This window comes from Oncorhynchus kisutch, linkage group LG22 (genome assembly GCF_002021735.2).
Source record: "Oncorhynchus kisutch isolate 150728-3 linkage group LG22, Okis_V2, whole genome shotgun sequence".
Classification (NCBI taxonomy): Eukaryota; Metazoa; Chordata; class Actinopteri; order Salmoniformes; family Salmonidae; genus Oncorhynchus; species Oncorhynchus kisutch.
Window position 1 is genome coordinate 1,589,483 of NC_034195.2, and position 18,848 is coordinate 1,608,330.

General features: G+C 40.8%; 1 protein-coding gene across 1 annotated transcript in view; it reads right to left on the reverse strand.

Moving 5' to 3' along the window:
• The window catches only part of LOC109867510 (calcium-dependent secretion activator 2), a 185,979-nt gene that overhangs the window by 38,488 nt on the left and 128,643 nt on the right, over positions 1 to 18,848 (reverse strand). Inside the window, exons 16-19 of the mRNA XM_031801768.1 lie at positions 10,697 to 10,853; positions 8,143 to 8,284; positions 2,097 to 2,252; positions 1,526 to 1,673 (exon numbers count right to left, since the gene is read on the reverse strand). Coding sequence (XP_031657628.1) covers positions 1,526 to 1,673; positions 2,097 to 2,252; positions 8,143 to 8,284; positions 10,697 to 10,853 — 603 coding nt within the window. The remainder of the gene's footprint in view (positions 1 to 1,525; positions 1,674 to 2,096; positions 2,253 to 8,142; positions 8,285 to 10,696; positions 10,854 to 18,848) is intronic.

The following is an 18,848-nucleotide window of genomic DNA, read 5'->3' on the forward strand; positions in this document are numbered from 1 at the left end:
CCCGGATCTCGATTAGACTTAAACATACTACTAAAAAGCATGCTTAAAAGAGAATTACCATTTAAAGTACTTTTTAGCCCAATACTTAATCTGTGTCAGGGACAACAGCCTTTGATATATCAGTATATGCTAACTTTATACATGTCAAAATCAACTAATTTCGGTGGAAAAATTTGTGATAGGTATGATTTTGCACTGGAGAGTCCACTTAAATGCAGAATTTTCTTTGTTAATAATAAAGACCTTGAAGAGTTTCACTACAACATCATTTGTTCTAACCAAGGCTTCTTAAAAAAATACCCTCAAAATAATTGAATAGCCTCCCGAGTGGCACAGCTCGCAATGTGCTAGAATTCCTTTAAAAAATTAATTTACAAGTAATCTGAATTTTAAGAAACAGGAATTTCATATAAATGATCCAAGGTGAGAGGATAATTATTTTTTTTGGACATGTAGCTAGATCAATAATAACAACATTTTCATCCACTACGCTAAATCATCAATGGTTCAGACGTTGTATAGATAATGATCTTGAACTGTATTTTGCACAGGTGATACAACACCTTATCACATCATAACCACATCAACTGTCGATAATTAATGCACTAACTCAATTAGTTCCAATCCAATTTGTAATCTGTAGAGCACACTGAGTGTACACACCTGAGTGTGTCTGTTCGGCAATGAATAAACATCCTCAGGGTCTTGTGGAGGCTAAAAGGGACAGTGAGCTTAGCTCTCTGTAGAGACACTGTAAATGGTCGCTGGGTAGCGGAGGGTTAGCCTTTAGCACCGTGAAATGCCGTAATGGAGAGATTGAGCGCTCATTCAGAAGCATCGATTTAGAGCAACCACTGCACTTTACCACTGATCTGGACGCGATATGAATGTTCCCATCGCAATGAATGTTTTAGCTGTCAAGGTAATATTACTGAATCTGCCACAGACAAAGGGAAACACATGTTATTGAGTTCTTTAGGGAAACCCAGGCAAGGTAGGGAACAATATTTGCTTCTGTTATTGTGGTAGGTTCAGTGTACTTATAGCTGATTAGGGCATGTAGGGTTTAAAAAAGCAAATGAGGTCCTGCCCATTCTTTTAACAACAGTATACCCATTGTTTGCTATACTCAATAGTTGAATACCCAAATGAAATCAAAGTTTATTTGTCACGTAAGCCGAATACAACAGGTGTAGACCTTACAGTGAAATGCGTACTTAACAACAGTGCAATTTTTAAGTAAAAAATTGGTATTAGGTAAACAATAGATAAGTAAAGAAATCAAAAACAGTAAAATGACAGTGAAAATAACTGTAGCGAGGCTATATACAGGTGGTACCGGTACATGGTCAATGTGCGGGGGTTAGTCAGGCTAATTGAGGTAATATGTACATATGAGGTAATATGTACATGTAAACAACCACGATTGACGTTAGTAGGGTTTGTGGTGGTTTTGTATCGATGGAAATGTGTGGTCAGTTTGTGTGGTCAAAGAACAGAGAATAGCAGTTGAATGCGGTCGTACCTCTAGACCGGTGTCCAGCACACAGAGTTTGGAGCACTGCTTCCTGGCTTCAATGAGCACATTGAACATGGTGCATACCGACAACGGCACCCGGAAGTCTGTTGACTTGCTGGCCTTCTGCATCTTGGAGTCGAAAGCCGCTTTCGTTCTTTGGGTAAAAAAATATAGTTTAATTTAGGTTTTATGATATGGGTAATTCCTAGGTGGTTATGGAAAACACTGTTCAGAACTCCATCACTAACTTCAGGGGCAGACTGGCCATCTGGCATTTCGCTCCATTTTTTGACCTCTGGGCCTGTCTAATTCGTTTTTTTCCCTGCGCAAAATGGTAATGAACTTCACTGGTGTGAGGCCTTCAGGGAAGTATGGGCTGGTGTTTGGGGCCTCCAGGGAAAAAATGTGCCGGTGTGTTAGAAATGCCAGGGTGGATTTCTGGTCCCAGTCCGCCCCTGACTAACATTCTCCTCAGTAATATCTCAATTATAAACCAGGAATGCCGTGTCAAAAAATAGGGTGGGTAAACGCTGAACCCCAACCCATCCCAGGTGGTGACCGTCTCCTGCCATCTGACCTTTTGACACAGGCCTCCATCATGTTGCTGGCCATGAGCTTCAGCCTCTGCTCCAGATGTTTAGCAAACTCAGGCTCGGGCCAGTGCAGGTCCAGGACAAACATCTGGAGGGCGTCCAACTTCCAGAAGAGGTCCTCGGAGGTCTCCGAGCTGTTACTAGGGGTTTGGGTGGGAAGAAGCCAAAATAACAAAATCAGAGTAGAAATACTTTGTCTTCTTCTCAGACATGGAATACATGGGAGAAAACATCCAAAACCCCCCCAAAATTGCAAGAACACACACAGACACACAAACAATTAAAAAGATCTGCAGTGTGCATTCACAGACACAAACTGTGACAGCTTTAATTACACCTCTACACAATTTTCCCTACATTGGTGTTCAGCCTCCAGATATAAAGGAGTGAATAACACAGTCCTTAGAATGGCATTTAGCCCTTAGAATGGCATTTAGCCCTTAGAATGGCATTTAGCCCTTAGAATGGCATGTCTGCTGTGGTAGAAGTAGTTAAGTAAAAAATTATTTTGAGTACAAAGTATTTTTTTTGCGGTACTTTACAATTCATAATTTTGACAATGTTTACCTTCACTATATTCGTAAAGAAAGTGTACTTTTTACTCCATACATTTTCCCTGACACCCAAAAGTACTACATTTTGAATGCTTAGCAGGACAGGAACATGGTCCAATTCACACACTTATCAAGAGAACATCCATGGTCATCCCTACTGCCTTTGATCTGGTGGAATTACTAAACACAAATGCTTCATTTGTAAATGGTGTCTGAGTGTTGGAGTGTGCCCCTGGCTATCCATAAATAAAAACAAGACAATAAATGGTACTGGTTTGCTTAATATAAGGAATTGGAAATTATTTATACTTTTACTTTTGATATTTAAGTATATTATAGCAATTACATTTTATTTTTATACTTAAGTATATTTATACTTAAGTATATTTAAAACCAAATACTTTAAAACTTGTACTCAAGTAGTATTTTACTGTATAACTTTCACTTGAGTCATTTTCTATAAAAAGGTATCTTTACTTTTACTGAAGTATGACAATTGGGTACTTTTTCCCAACACTACATGTCTGGATGCATGAAGAAATAGGTAAACACTTCAATTGAAATGCCAATGTTCTGTCAGTTGTCAATAAACATTATCAAATGAAGACTGAGTTACACTGAGTCCAGGGCTTTGTGTAAGAGGTCTTTAAAGGGATACTACATCGGGATTTTGGCAATGAAGTTCTTTATCTACTACCTTAGAGTCAGATGAACTCCTGGATGCCATTTTTATGTCTCTGTGTGAAGGAAGTTAGAGGTAGTTTCGCAAGCCAATCCTAACTAGCCTTAGTGCAATGACTGGAAGTCTAGAGTATCTAATAGCATGCTAGCAGATACCACATTACTTAGCACTTGCGCTAACGCTAGTTAGCAACTTCCTTCAAACTGCACGCAGAGACATAAAAATTGTACCTACGAGTTCATCTGACTTCTGACTCTTAGTAGAAAAAGGGCATCTAGGCCTCCCGGGTGGCACAGTGGTTAAGGGCGCTGTACTGCAGCGCCAGCTGTGCCACCAGAGACCCTGGGTTCGTGCCCAGGCTTTGTCACAACAGGCCGCGACCGGGAGGACCGTGGGGCGACGCACAATTGGCCTAGCGTCGTCCGGGTTAGGGAGAGCTTGGCCGGTAGAGATATCCTTGTCTCATCGCACACCAGCAACTCCTGTGGCGGGCCGTGCGCAGTGCGTGCTAACCAAGGTTGCCAGGTGCACGGTGTTTCCTTCGACACATTGGTGCGGCTGGCTTCCGGGTTGGATGCGCGCTGTGTTAAGAAGCAGTGCGGCTTGGTTGGGTTGTGTATCGGAAGACGCATGACTTTCAACCTTCGTCTCTCCCGAGCCCGTACAGGAGTTGTAGCGATGAGACAAGATAGTAGCTACTAAAAACAATTGGATACCATGAAATTGGGGAGAAAAATTGGGTAAAACCTAATTGAGAGTGAAAATAAGGAAGCCTGTACAGAATACAAGTATTCTAAAACATGCATCCTGTTTGCAACAAGGCATTAAATTAATACTGCAAAAAATATGTCAAAGCAATTAACATTCAAAACAAAAGAAAAAAAGAAAAAGGGCTTCTTTGCCCAAATCCTTTAAGTGAAGTGCTAATGTTTTCTTGCATTACTGCTCAGTACCTGAACACATTCAACAATTGGTCCACAGTTAACATGTCACAGTGCCTTCAGAAAAAATTTACATCCTTGACTTGTGACACGTTTTGTTGTGTTACAGCCTGAATTTAAAATGGATTAAATGTAGATTTTTTTTCCACTGGTCTACACGCAATACCCCATAATGTGAAAATGGAATTTATCTTTTAGACATTTTTACTAATTAATTAAGAATGAAAAGCTGAAATGTCATGAGCCAATAAGTATTCAACCCCTTTGTTATGGCAAGCCTAAATCAGTTCATGAGTAAACATTTGCATGGACTCAATCTGTGTGCAATAATAGTGTATACAATTATTTTTTAATGAGTCCCTCATCTCTGTAGCCCCCACATACAATTATCTGTAAGGTCCCTCAGTGAATTTCTAACACAGGCTCAATCACAATGACCAGGGAGGTTTTCCAATTTTTTATTTATCCATTATTTTACCAGGTAAGTTGACTGAGAACACGTTCGCATTTACAGCAACGACCTGGGGAGAGGAGGGGGATGAATGAGCCAATTGTAAACTGCCTCGCAAAGGGCACTGATGGCAAAAAATATCCCTTTGAGCATGGTGAAGTTATTAATTACCCTTCGGACAGTGTCTCAATTTTCCCCAGTTACTGCAAAGATACAGGCATCCTTCCTAACTCAGTTGCCGGAGAGGAAGGAAACCCGCTCAAGGATTTCACAATGAGGCCAATGGTGACTTTTAGCAGTTACAGAGTTTAATGGCTGTCATAGCAGAAACCCGAGGATAGATATACAAAATTTTAGTTAGTCCACAATACTAACCTAATTGAGAGTGAAAATAAGGAAGCCTGTACAGAATACAAATATTCTAAAACATGCATCCTGTTTGCAACAAGGCATTAAATTAATACTGCAAAAAATATGTCAAAGCAATTAACATTTTGTCCTGAATACAATGTGTTATGTTTGGGGACAATCCAATACAACACATTACAGAGTACCATCCTCCATATTTTCAAGCATAGTGGTGGCTGCATCATGTTACGGGTATGCTTGTAATCGTTAAGCACTGGGGAGTTTTTCAGGATAAAATCCTAGAGGAAAACCTGGTTCAGTCTGCTTTCCACCAAACACTGGGAGATGAATTCAAGGAAAGTCAATACTGTCTAGCAATAATCAACAACCAATTTGACCGAGCTTGAAGAATTCTGAAAATAATAAAAGGCAAATGTTGCACAATCCAGGTGTGGAGAACTCTTAGAAACTTTCCCAGAAAGACATACAGCTGTAATGGCAGCCAAAGGTGATTCTACAAAGTATTGACTCAGGGGTGTGAATACTTATGTAAATGAGATAAAGTATTTCTGTATTTAATTTTCAATACATTTGCAAAAATGTCTAAAAACATGTTTTCACTTTGTCATTATGGGGTATTGTGTGTGGATGGGTGAGATAAAAACAAAATATATGACCCATTTTGAACTCCGGCTGTAAAACAACAAAATGTGGAATAAGTCAAGGGGTATGAATAGTTTCTGAAGGCATGACATGTTCCTAAGATAGTTAACATGCCTCATAATTACTAAACACAACCAACAGTTCCTTATCACATCCGGCTGTCAGGCAGACTGTGACTAAGGAGACTCTAAGCTCACAGACAGATGGGTCTCCATCGCCACCTTCTCCCCGGTGTCTACCAGAGGTTACATGGAAACACATGGCAACCGGTGGCAGCAACCAGCATCCAAGTGTACAGCGAACCGGAGAGAGCGAGGTAGAGAGTGGGGGGGTGGGTGAAGCGCATTCACTTCCTCACTTTTCTCACTTTGCCTTTAAAAGACTGTTACATTCACAAGTGGTGCGCGGGAATAAATAGTTTGGGCAAAATCCGTGTTGCAATTAAACGCTCGCTCATATCCCCCCCTCAGGACTAATTAGGAGCTCTCTTCTTCGAGCGTCCCCTCTCCCAGGGGAATGGAACAATCCCCCACGCCCGTCTGTGCTCGCTAACGAAGTGCCAGTTTTTTTTTTATCTCAAGCAAGAAAAGGGAGGTGGTGGGTGGGGGCGTCCCGTAGGGGGGACATGGAGAGTGTGTGAGAAGCCTTTCCCAAACATCACAACTCAGCCTCCCTCCAGAGATGGGCACCCCTCGGGTGGCCCCATTACTGCCACTGTTTCTACGGGGCCCTCAGAAGCCACGTTGTTGAGTCTTCACTGTTCACTCAAATATCATCTGGTGGTCATACCAATGACTATACAACTCACTAGTTATTGATCAAATGCTATATGTTGTTTTACAACCACAAACACAGGAAAATTACTCCTGGTAGGCCATCTAAATTACGCCCTCATAATCTTGCTTGCGGGGGATCATGTCTGCTCAATTATGACAATTGCTTGAGGAGAAAAGGGTCACTTGACAAGTTCTAAAAATGTTTTCATAAGAGTCACAAAGACCAGCACTGAGGTTTTCGGAAAACATATTCACTTAAATCCGTAAAATGGCTAAGCCTTCTTACAAAATATCAGGTAAATTAATTCCTTGCAAGCTGAAATAAAAAAGAAAGGATACAATTTCTCATTCAACATTCATTAGGCATGTTAAACTCCACAATTCAGTCCTTAGTTGAGCTGTGAATTGACAAGCACACCTTAAGATCATAATTAAAGGAGGCAAAAACAGGTATCTCTTTGATACTCTCCATGTACAATAAAATATATATGTATACACAAATAAAAATACCTGAAATATGATTGGATGTGGGAACAAAAACATGTCATACATCCAAAACCGTTCCTGAAGGAGGAGGCAGGCTCCACAACCACAACATACATTTCACAATAGAGATGATGCTGTGCCACAGAAAAGAACCATGCTGGGGAACAATGCGCCACAGAAGACAACCATTCTCACAAGACAACCATGCCAGTTTGAGGTCATCAAAAGGGGGCAACCAGTCCCAGGAAAATGTGAGTAGTGATGACAAAAGCCACCTGGATTGCACAGCTAAAAGGATCAGTGGTAGACAACAACAAATGTTTTTACTATAAACTTTGAAATTGAAATGTGAGAGCACATTTTCGAGCTGATCTTTCCTCCCGGCTTCTCTCAGATCTTTCACATTTAAAACAAAATAATGTAATAAACTAGTTCAATGCTTAATTGCACATCATTGGCAAAGGAAAGTAACACAATTGAAAGTTGTTTTCTTGAATAGGATACGTTTGACAAATGGCACAACAACCACAGCACAGTCCATGCCACATCGCCCCATTAGGTCTCGCGGTAGCCCATACACACGTGCTGTCACACAGCGGGCCCATCCAGGAGGGTGCTGAGAACCTGGGCATCTGTGGGAGACGGACTTTAGGCAGAGGCACGCTCGGTAGGTTGTTGGCTATTGTCCTGAAAAGAAATAAATGCCAAACCAAACCAAACAACGACAAAAAAAAGATACGACAGAGACAAAAGACAACAGAGTGTTGATTTTCCACCTCCATCTGGTGATAGCATGATTTAGTGCCTTGTCGGTGGACGTGATCTAGCCTACACTCATGGAAAATAAGGTGTTACCTAGAACCATAAAGTGTTCTTCAATTGTCCCCATAGAAGAACCCACTAAAAATAACTCCAAGTGTAAAAGCCCATCTCTTAGACATAGAGCTTTAAATAGCCAAACAGAATGCAACAGATGACAACAGGGGGCATTTTCAGTATCGACATTTTGGTTTGCCGCCTTAGATTCCAATAGCAGAGTGTTACCATATTTCTTCCACTTATCCAGTAATTTCAGATCTGGGTGCCTAGAGCCATGAAGGGGTAGGCTGCTCGGGAGAAGGGCACTTACTTGACGGACTGCCAGGTTTCCTGCTCGAAGCCGCGGTGGATGGACTGGGCGATGGAGGACTCCATAAGGTCTATGTAGCGCACCACCAGCGGGATGAACAGGTCCTGCAGGTGCTTGTGGAACATGCCATTGCACAGGTGAGCTGGGCGGGAATGAGGAAGGAAGGAATTCAAAGCTTAAGGTCGTGAATTTGGGATTGAACATCTTTATACAGTTCTCGTCCTTGATAAGCTAAATTGCTGTCCTTCCCTCCCGCAGTCCATGTTATGACATTTGCATACAAATTCCATCTTCACACGTCCTGGTGTGCAAAGGAAGTAGGAGAAAAGAGAGGAGGAAAGAGACAACAAAGAGTGACACAGAAAGACAGAGGAAGACACAAACAGAGAAAAAGAGACAAATAGAAAATGAGAGACAAATAGAAAGAGAGAGAGAGAGAGAGAGAGAGACAAAGAAAGAGAGCGTAGGCCTCCTGCTGGTCTCTCAGGGCTTCATTAGTCCTAATTCCCCATCACTCTGTTCCTTCATGATTAACACTAGCCTTTTTACCCTCCTGAGAGACCACGGCTCCTCTCCCAACAAGTTCCCATCCCGCAACACATGCAGACACTAAAGTGAGCATTTAGTTAATCCTTAGAATACGTGGATATTAAGACCTGGTGTGATAAATTAAATATGTTTTGTTCACGCTACAAAACAATCATTCAAATGTGGCATTACAAACAACTAACGCTTCAATTCGGAATATCACGTACAGTATTTGTTCATTTATCAGACGATATCAACATAGCCTCTTTTCAGCTTTGTGTGTGTTGAAAAAACGTTTTTTTACTCACATATCTCAAAGCATCTGTCAACATTGACAAGGTGGACATCCGGAAGGAGGTAGGAAACTGTCAAATCCTAAAAGGCAGACTTGACCATGCAGGTCTATAGCTAAGTAACTAAGAAATTTTTATTTATTTTAATTTTATCCTAACAATATCATCAGCTTTGATGTTTTCATCCATTTTACCTGATTTAATTGCCATCTAGGTCCTATCACTTAAGAGATCATTATCAAAAACAGGGGGCCTCATTTGCATTAATAGTCAAAACGATAATTTTCTTCTGTCTAGATTTTGTTCAACCTATATTCTCATTACCTTACTCTTCAAATCAAATAATTGTTATGACAGTTGGAATAATTGCAAGATTAATGGAGAAAGTTAATAACAGAAAATGAATGAAAAAAACAAAACAATAATGATCTTTGCCTATGCCTCACATAATGAGGGTTTGATTTTGAGCATTACTGCCCTTGAGCTGTCTGTCTGCTCTGTGTGAGGCTTGCATAGACAACGTAAAACAACACTTCAGATGTAGCCAACTCTCAGCTGGCAATGAAACAAAGGCTCAGAGCAAAGAGTGAATCAGGGAGAAGAGAGAAGAAGAAAACTGAAGTATGAGAGAGAGAGAGAGAGAGAGAGAGAGAGAGAGAGAGAGAAAGAGAGAGAGAGGAAGTTTGATAGTACACAAGCGCACGCAAGGGCAAACACCTGGATGCCAGTGACATTGGCCGTGCACAAAATCGGCCTTGCTTACTAAAATGACAAAATTAGTATGACATCCTGACATTTAAATAATACTACATTTTCAAAATGTCACATTCTATGAAATTTGATATTTTCACAATACCAATCAGCATAAAATGTAGAAACCAATTACGGGTTTTCGGACACAGACACCGACTTCACACATGGTGGGGGTGGGTAGCAGGTCAAATCAAAACCAAATGTTTCGGTCTATAACCTTTTATCAGAATACCCTTTTGTTTGTTTACGAGCTGCAAGTTATGTTCAAAGTACATTTACAAAAAGGGGAAAACTAAACATTTCTGTTTCCTGTTCATTGAGCAAAGAACTCAAAATGGAGGACAGCCTGGTGAGACAGGTGCCTCAAACCGTGCTAATGCTCTCCTGTCCGTGTGACACTCCTCGCATTACAGGAAGTGAAAGGTGGTCTTCAGCTGACAGATGGCGTACGGTCAGCGCCACACCAGGCCGCTGACTTTCCAATTGTGTTCTGACATCAGGCCCTAGGCTTTCTGCACATTACCTCACTGATGCTGATGTTAATTATTGTGTTGCCGACGCAGAAGTGCAGGAGCTTTAAGCACAGTTAACCTCTTCTTCTAACGAGTCTTGTTTTCTGCAGCACTGCTGGTGTTATTTAGTGCTCTTAGTGGTGCGTACATTCACTGTGAAGTATGGGACGTGCTCTTGAAGACAGCTCAGGACAGGGAGGGGCTGTAGTCCGTGCTTTAAATACGGACAAGCACAAAACGGAGGGTCAGGGGACAAGACAAGGGAGGAGGTGGGGGAGGGGGCAACAAAATAATTAGAGGGAACAGTATAAGGAAGGGACGCACGCCACTCACGGTTACTGAACTGGAAGTTGAACTGTGCTCATGAACCAGTGATGTGTTGTAGGCTACGCTTTATATCAGTATTGGGAGGCGAAGCAGAGGGTCAGAGGTGGAAGAAGAGGGGCACAGGGAGAACGGCGAACTCACGGTCACATCGCAGGAAGTTGTTAAGCAGCTGGAATAAGGGGAAGCTATCCCATGAGTCAATGGGCTGGACTTGCAGAGCACCATCCATGTCGACGGTGTAGAGAGACATGAACGTTTCTGCGTGCTCCGCCATCATCTCCGGCCACCATGAAATGGCCTAGAAAAGAGAAGGAAGGAGTAAGAGCAGGGTGGAAAAGGCAGAGAGAGAGAGAGGACAAAAAGAAAGAAAGGAAGAAACAAAAAGAGGGAGAAGTGAAATAAGGGAAAAAAATGTTTTAATGAAAAAGCACAAGTCTTCACAAACCACTATCTCCAGTTTACGTGAGAGGCTCTGGTGAAGAATAGATAGACATAAAATGTAAAACGACACAATCAGAGGAAGATGGGAAAAAGTGACAGATGGATGGCGAGAAGACTGCTCTGAAAAATAAAATAAAATGCCATGTGCAAATCAAAGCAATCTAATGAATAGAACCAACAGAGAAACAGCCAAATGGGTGATGGGTAGCATAAAGAGAGGACCTTGAGCGCACAATGGACTCCAACACTGAGGAAGAGATGCGAGCAGCATCATGACATCAGCCCAGGAGTAAGCTGCAATAGCACTCTACCCCAATAAAGATAAATTGCATATAGGTAATTACATTCTGCTTTCATATTAAGCTTTAATCTCCAAGCTGAGGCCATAAAAAGTTATTAAAAGGCACAGACAGACATAATGCATTTTTTAAACTGCAATCAAATCAAAATCAAATCCAATTTTATTGGTCACATACATATTTAGCAGATGTTATTGCAGGTAGTATATAACTAAATGCTTGTGTTCCTAGCTCCAACAGTGCAGTAGTATATAACTAAATGCTTGTGTACCAAGCTCCAACAGTGCAGTAGTATATAACTAAATGCTTGTGTTCCTAGCTCCAACAGTGCAGTAGTATATAACTAAATGCTTGTGTTCCTAGCTCCAACAGTGCAGTAGTATCTAACTAAATGCTTGTGTTCCTAGCTCCAACAGTGCAGTAGTATCTAACTAAATGCTTGTGTTCCTAGCTCCAACAGTGCAGTAGTATCTAACTAAATGCTTGTGTTCCTAGCTCCAACAGTGCAGTAGTATATAACTAAATGCTTGTGTACCAAGCTCCAACAGTGCAGTAGTATATAACTAAATGCTTGTGTACCAAGCTCCAACAGTGCAGTAGTATATAACTAAATGCTTGTGTTCCTAGCTCCAACAGTGCAGTAGTATATAACTAAATGATTGTGTACCAAGCTCCAACAGTGCAGTAGTATATAACTAAATGCTTGTGTTCCTAGCTCCAACAGTGCAGTAGTATCTAACTAAATGCTTGTGTTCCTAGCTCCAACAGTGCAGTAGTATCTAACTAAATGCTTGTGTTCCTAGCTACAACAGTGCAGTAGTATATAACTAAATGCTTGTGTACCAAGCTCCAACAGTGCAGTAGTATCTAACTAAATGCTTGTGTTCCTAGCTCCAACAGTGCAGTAGTATCTAACTAAATGCTTGTGTTCCTAGCTCCAACAGTGCAGTAGTATCTAACTAAATGCTTGTGTTCCTAGCTCCAACAGTGCAGTAGTATCTAACTAAATGCTTGTGTTCCTAGCTCCAACAGTGCAGTAGTATCTAACTAAATGCTTGTGTTCCTAGCTCCAACAGTGCAGTAGTATCTAACTAAATGCTTGTGTTCCTAGCACCAACAGTGCAGTAGTATCTAACTAAATGCTTGTGTTCCTAGCTCCAACAGTGCAGTAGTATCTAACTAAATGCTTGTGTTCCTAGCTCCAACAGTGCAGTAGTATATAACTAAATGCTTGTGTTCCTAGCTCCAACAGTGCAGTAGTATCTAACTAAATGCTTGTGTTCCTAGCTCCAACAGTGCAGTAGTATCTAACTAAATGCTTGTGTTCCTAGCTCCAACAGTGCAGTAGTATCTAACTAAATGCTTGTGTTCCTAGCTCCAACAGTGCAGTAGTATCTAACTAAATGCTTGTGTACCAAGCTCCAACAGTGCAGTAGTATCTAACTAAATGCTTGTGTTCCTAGCTCCAACAGTGCAGTAGTATCTAACTAAATGCTTGTGTTCCTAGCTCCAACAGTGCAGTAGTATATAACTAAATGCTTGTGTTCCTAGCTCCAACAGTGCAGTAGTATCTAACTAAATGCTTGTGTTCCTAGCTCCAACAGTGCAGTAGTATCTAACTAAATGCTTGTGTTCCTAGCTCCAACAGTGCAGTAGTATCTAACTAAATGCTTGTGTTCCTAGCTCCAACAGTGCAGTAGTATATAACTAAATGCTTGTGTTCCTAGCTCCAACAGTGCAGTAGTATCTAACTAAATGCTTGTGTTCCTAGCTCCAACAGTGCAGTAGTATCTAACTAAATGCTTGTGTTCCTAGCTCCAACAGTGCAGTAGTATATAACTAAATGCTTGTGTTCCTAGCTCCAACAGTGCAGTAGTATCTAACTAAATGCTTGTGTTCCTAGCTCCAACAGTGCAGTAGTATCTAACTAAATGCTTGTGTACCAAGCTCCAACAGTGCAGTAGTATCTAACTAAATGCTTGTGTACCAAGCTCCAACAGTGCAGTAGTATATAACTAAATGCTTGTGTTCCTAGCTCCAACAGTGCAGTAGTATATAACTAAATGCTTGTGTTCCTAGCTCCAACAGTGCAGTAGTATCTAACTAAATGCTTGTGTACCAAGCTCCAACAGTGCAGTAGTATATAACTAAATGCTTGTGTTCCTAGCTCCAACAGTGCAGTAGTATATAACTAAATGCTTGTGTTCCTAGCTCCAACAGTGCAGTAGTATCTAACTAAATGCTTGTGTACCAAGCTCCAACAGTGCAGTAGTATATAACTAAATGCTTGTGTACCAAGCTCCAACAGTGCAGTAGTATCTAACTAAATGCTTGTGTTCCTAGCTCCAACAGTGCAGTAGTATCTAACTAAATGCTTGTGTACCAAGCTCCAACAGTGCAGTAGTATATAACTAAATGCTTGTGTTCCTAGCTCCAACAGTGCAGTAGTATATAACTAAATGCTTGTGTTCCTAGCTCCAACAGTGCAGTAGTATCTAACTAAATGCTTGTGTTCCTAGCTCCAACAGTGCAGTAGTATCTAACTAAATGCTTGTGTACCAAGCTCCAACAGTGCAGTAGTATATAACTAAATGCTTGTGTTCCTAGCTCCAACAGTGCAGTAGTATCTAACTAAATGCTTGTGTACCAAGCTCCAACAGTGCAGTAGTATATAACTAAATGCTTGTGTTCCTAGCTCCAACAGTGCAGTAGTATCTAACTAAATGCTTGTGTACCAAGCTCCAACAGTGCAGTAGTATATAACTAAATGCTTGTGTTCCTAGCTCCAACAGTGCAGTAGTATCTAACTAAATGCTTGTGTACCAAGCTCCAACAGTGCAGTAGTATCTAACTAAATGCTTGTGTACCAAGCTCCAACAGTGCAGTAGTATCTAACTAAATGCTTGTGTTCCTAGCTCCAACAGTGCAGTAGTATCTAACTAAATGCTTGTGTTCCTAGCACCAACAGTGCAGTAGTATATAACTAAATGCTTGTGTTCCTAGCTCCAACAGTGCAGTAGTATCTAACTAAATGCTTGTGTTCCTAGCTCCAACAGTGCAGTAGTATATAACTAAATGCTTGTGTTCCTAGCTCCAACAGTGCAGTAGTATCTAACTAAATGCTTGTGTTCCTAGCTCCAACAGTGCAGTAGTATATAACTAAATGCTTGTGTTCCAGGCTCCAACAGTGCAGTAATATCTAACTAAATGCTTGTGTTCCAGGCTCCAACAGTGCAGTAGTATCTAACTAAATGCTTGTGTTCCTAGCTCCAACAGTGCAGTAGTATCTAACTAAATGCTTGTGTTCCTAGCACCAACAGTGCAGTAGTATCTAACTAAATGCTTGTGTTCCTGGCTCCAACAGTGCAGTAGTATCTAACTAAATGCTTGTGTTCCTAGCACCAACAGTGCAGTAGTATCTAACTAAATGCTTGTGTTCCTGGCTCCAACAGTGCAGTAGTATCTAACTAAATGCTTGTGTTCCTAGCACCAACAGTGCAGTAATATCTAACTAAATGCTTGTGTTCCTAGCACCAACAGTGCAGTAATATCTAACTAAATGCTTGTGTACCAAGCTCCAACAGTGCAGTAGTATATAACTAAATGCTTGTGTACCAAGCTCCAACAGTGCAGTAGTATATAACTAAATGCTTGTGTTCCTAGCTCCAACAGTGCAGTAGTATCTAACTAAATGCTTGTGTTCCTAGCTCCAACAGTGCAGTAGTATCTAACTAAATGCTTGTGTTCCTAGCTCCAACAGTGCAGTAGTATCTAACTAAATGCTTGTGTTCCTAGCTCCAACAGTGCAGTAGTATCTAACTAAATGCTTGTGTTCCTAGCTCCAACAGTGCAGTAGTATCTAACTAAATGCTTGTGTTCCTAGCTCCAACAGTGCAGTAGTATCTAACTAAATGCTTGTGTTCCTAGCTCCAACAGTGCAGTAGTATCTAACTAAATGCTTGTGTTCCTAGCACCAACAGTGCAGTAGTATCTAACTAAATGCTTGTGTTCCTAGCTCCAACAGTGCAGTAGTATCTAACTAAATGCTTGTGTTCCTAGCTCCAACAGTGCAGTAGTATATAACTAAATGCTTGTGTTCCTAGCTCCAACAGTGCAGTAGTATATAACTAAATGCTTGTGTTCCTAGCTCCAACAGTGCAGTAGTATCTAACTAAATGCTTGTGTTCCTAGCTCCAACAGTGCAGTAGTATCTAACTAAATGCTTGTGTTCCTAGCTCCAACAGTGCAGTAGTATCTAACTAAATGCTTGTGTTCCTAGCTCCAACAGTGCAGTAGTATCTAACTAAATGCTTGTGTTCCTAGCTCCAACAGTGCAGTAGTATCTAACTAAATGCTTGTGTTCCTAGCTCCAACAGTGCAGTAGTATCTAACTAAATGCTTGTGTTCCTAGCTCCAACAGTGCAGTAGTATCTAACTAAATGCTTGTGTTCCTAGCTCCAACAGTGCAGTAGTATCTAACTAAATGCTTGTGTTCCTAGCTCCAACAGTGCAGTAGTATCTAACTAAATGCTTGTGTTCCTAGCTCCAACAGTGCAGTAGTATCTAACTAAATGCTTGTGTTCCTAGCTCCAACAGTGCAGTAGTATCTAACTAAATGCTTGTGTTCCTAGCTCCAACAGTGCAGTAGTATCTAACTAAATGCTTGTGTTCCTAGCTCCAACAGTGCAGTAGTATATAACTAAATGCTTGTGTTCCTAGCTCCAACAGTGCAGTAGTATATAACTAAATGCTTGTGTTCCTAGCTCCAACAGTGCAGTAGTATCTAACTAAATGCTTGTGTTCCTAGCTCCAACAGTGCAGTAGTATCTAACTAAATGCTTGTGTTCCTAGCTCCAACAGTGCAGTAGTATCTAACTAAATGCTTGTGTTCCTAGCTCCAACAGTGCAGTAGTATATAACTAAATGCTTGTGTTCCTAGCTCCAACAGTGCAGTAGTATCTAACTAAATGCTTGTGTTCCTAGCTCCAACAGTGCAGTAGTATATAACTAAATGCTTGTGTTCCTAGCTCCAACAGTGCAGTAGTATATAACTAAATGCTTGTGTTCCTAGCTCCAACAGTGCAGTAGTATCTAACTAAATGCTTGTGTACCTAGCTCCAACAGTGCAGTAGTATCTAACTAAATGCTTGTGTTCCTAGCTCCAACAGTGCAGTAGTATATAACTAAATGCTTGTGTTCCTAGCTCCAACAGTGCAGTAGTATATAACTAAATGCTTGTGTTCCTAGCTCCAACAGTGCAGTAGTATATAACTAAATGCTTGTGTTCCTAGCTCCAACAGTGCAGTAGTATATAACTAAATGCTTGTGTTCCTAGCTCCAACAGTGCAGTAGTATATAACTAAATGCTTGTGTTCCTAGCTCCAACAGTGTAGTAGTGTCTAACTAAATGCTTGTGTTCCTAGCTCCAACAGTACAGTAGTATCTAACTAAATGCTTGTGTTCCTAGCTCCAACAGTGCAGTAGTATCTAACTAAATGCTTGTGTTCCTAGCTCCAACAGTGCAGTAGTATCTAACTAAATGCTTGTGTTCCTAGCTCCAACAGTGCAGTAGTATCTAACTAAATGCTTGTGTTCCTAGCTCCAACAGTGCAGTAGTATCTAACTAAATGCTTGTGTTCCTAGCTCCAACAGTGCAGTAGTATCTAACTAAATGCTTGTGTTCCTAGCTCCAACAGTGCAGTAGTATCTAACTAAATGCTTGTGTTCCTAGCTCCAACAGTGCAGTAGTATCTAACTAAATGCTTGTGTTCCTAGCTCCAACAGTGCAGTAGTATCTAACTAAATGCTTGTGTTCCTAGCTCCAACAGTGCAGTAGTATATAACTAAATGCTTGTGTTCCTAGCTCCAACAGTGCAGTAGTATATAACTAAATGCTTGTGTTCCTAGCACCAACAGTGCAGTAGTATCTAACTAAATGCTTGTGTTCCTAGCACCAACAGTGCAGTAGTATATAACTAAATGCTTGTGTTTCTAGCTCCAACAGTGCAGTAGTATCTAACTAAATGCTTGTGTTCCTAGCACCAACAGTGCAGTAGTATATAACTAAATGCTTGTGTTCCTAGCTCCAACAGTGCAGTAGTATATAACTAAATGCTTGTGTTCCTAGCTCCAACAGTGCAGTAGTATATAACTAAATGCTTGTGTTCCTAGCTCCAACAGTGCAGTAGTATATAACTAAATGCTTGTGTTCCTAGCTCCAACAGTGCAGTAGTATCTAACTAAATGCTTGTGTTCCTAGCTCCAACAGTGCAGTAGTATCTAACTAAATGCTTGTATTCCTAGCTCCAACAGTGCAGTAGTATCTAACTAAATGCTTGTGTTCCCAGCTCCAACAGTGCAGTAGTATATAACTAAATGCTTGTGTTCCTAGCTCCAACAGTGCAGTAGTATATAACTAAATGCTTGTGTTCCTAGCACCAACAGTGCAGTAGTATCTAACTAAATGCTTGTGTTCCTAGCACCAACAGTGCAGTAGTATATAACTAAATGCTTGTGTTTCTAGCTCCAACAGTGCAGTAGTATATAACTAAATGCTTGTGTTCCTAGCACCAACAGTGCAGTAGTATATAACTAAATGCTTGTGTTCCTAGCTCCAACAGTGCAGTAGTATATAACTAAATGCTTGTGTTCCTAGCTCCAACAGTGCAGTAGTATATAACTAAATGCTTGTGTTCCTAGCTCCAACAGTGCAGTAGTATATAACTAAATGCTTGTGTTCCTAGCTCCAACAGTGCAGTAGTATCTAACTAAATGCTTGTGTTCCTAGCTCCAACAGTGCAGTAGTATCTAACTAAATGCTTGTATTCCTAGCTCCAACAGTGCAGTAGTATCTAACTAAATGCTTGTGTTCCCAGCTCCAACAGTGCAGTAGTATATAACTAAATGCTTGTGTTCCTAGCTCCAACAGTGCAGTAGTATATAACTAAATGCTTGTGTTCCTAGCACCAACAGTGCAGTAGTATCTAACTAAATGCTTGTGTTCCTAGCACCAACAGTGCAGTAGTATATAACTAAATGCTTGTGTTTCTAGCTCCAACAGTGCAGTAGTATATAACTAAATGCTTGTGTTCCTAGCACCAACAGTGCAGTAGTATATAACTAAATGCTTGTGTTCCTAGCACCAACAGTGCAGTAGTATATAACTAAATGCTTGTGTTCCTAGCTCCAACAGTGCAGTAGTATCTAACTAAATGCTTGTGTTCCTAGCTCCAACAGTGCAGTAGTATCTAACTAAATGCTTGTGTTCCTAGCTCCAACAGTGCAGTAGTATATAACTAAATGCTTGTGTTCCTAGCTCCAACAGTGCAGTAGTATATAACTAAATGCTTGTATTCCTAGCTCCAACAGTGCAGTAGTATATAACTAAATGCTTGTATTCCTAGCTCCAACAGTGCAGTAGTATATAACTAAATGCTTGTGTACCAAGCTCCAACAGTGCAGTAGTATATAACTAAATGCTTGTGTTCCTAGCTCCAACAGTGCAGTAGTATATAACTAAATGCTTGTGTTCCTAGCTCCAACAGTGCAGTAGT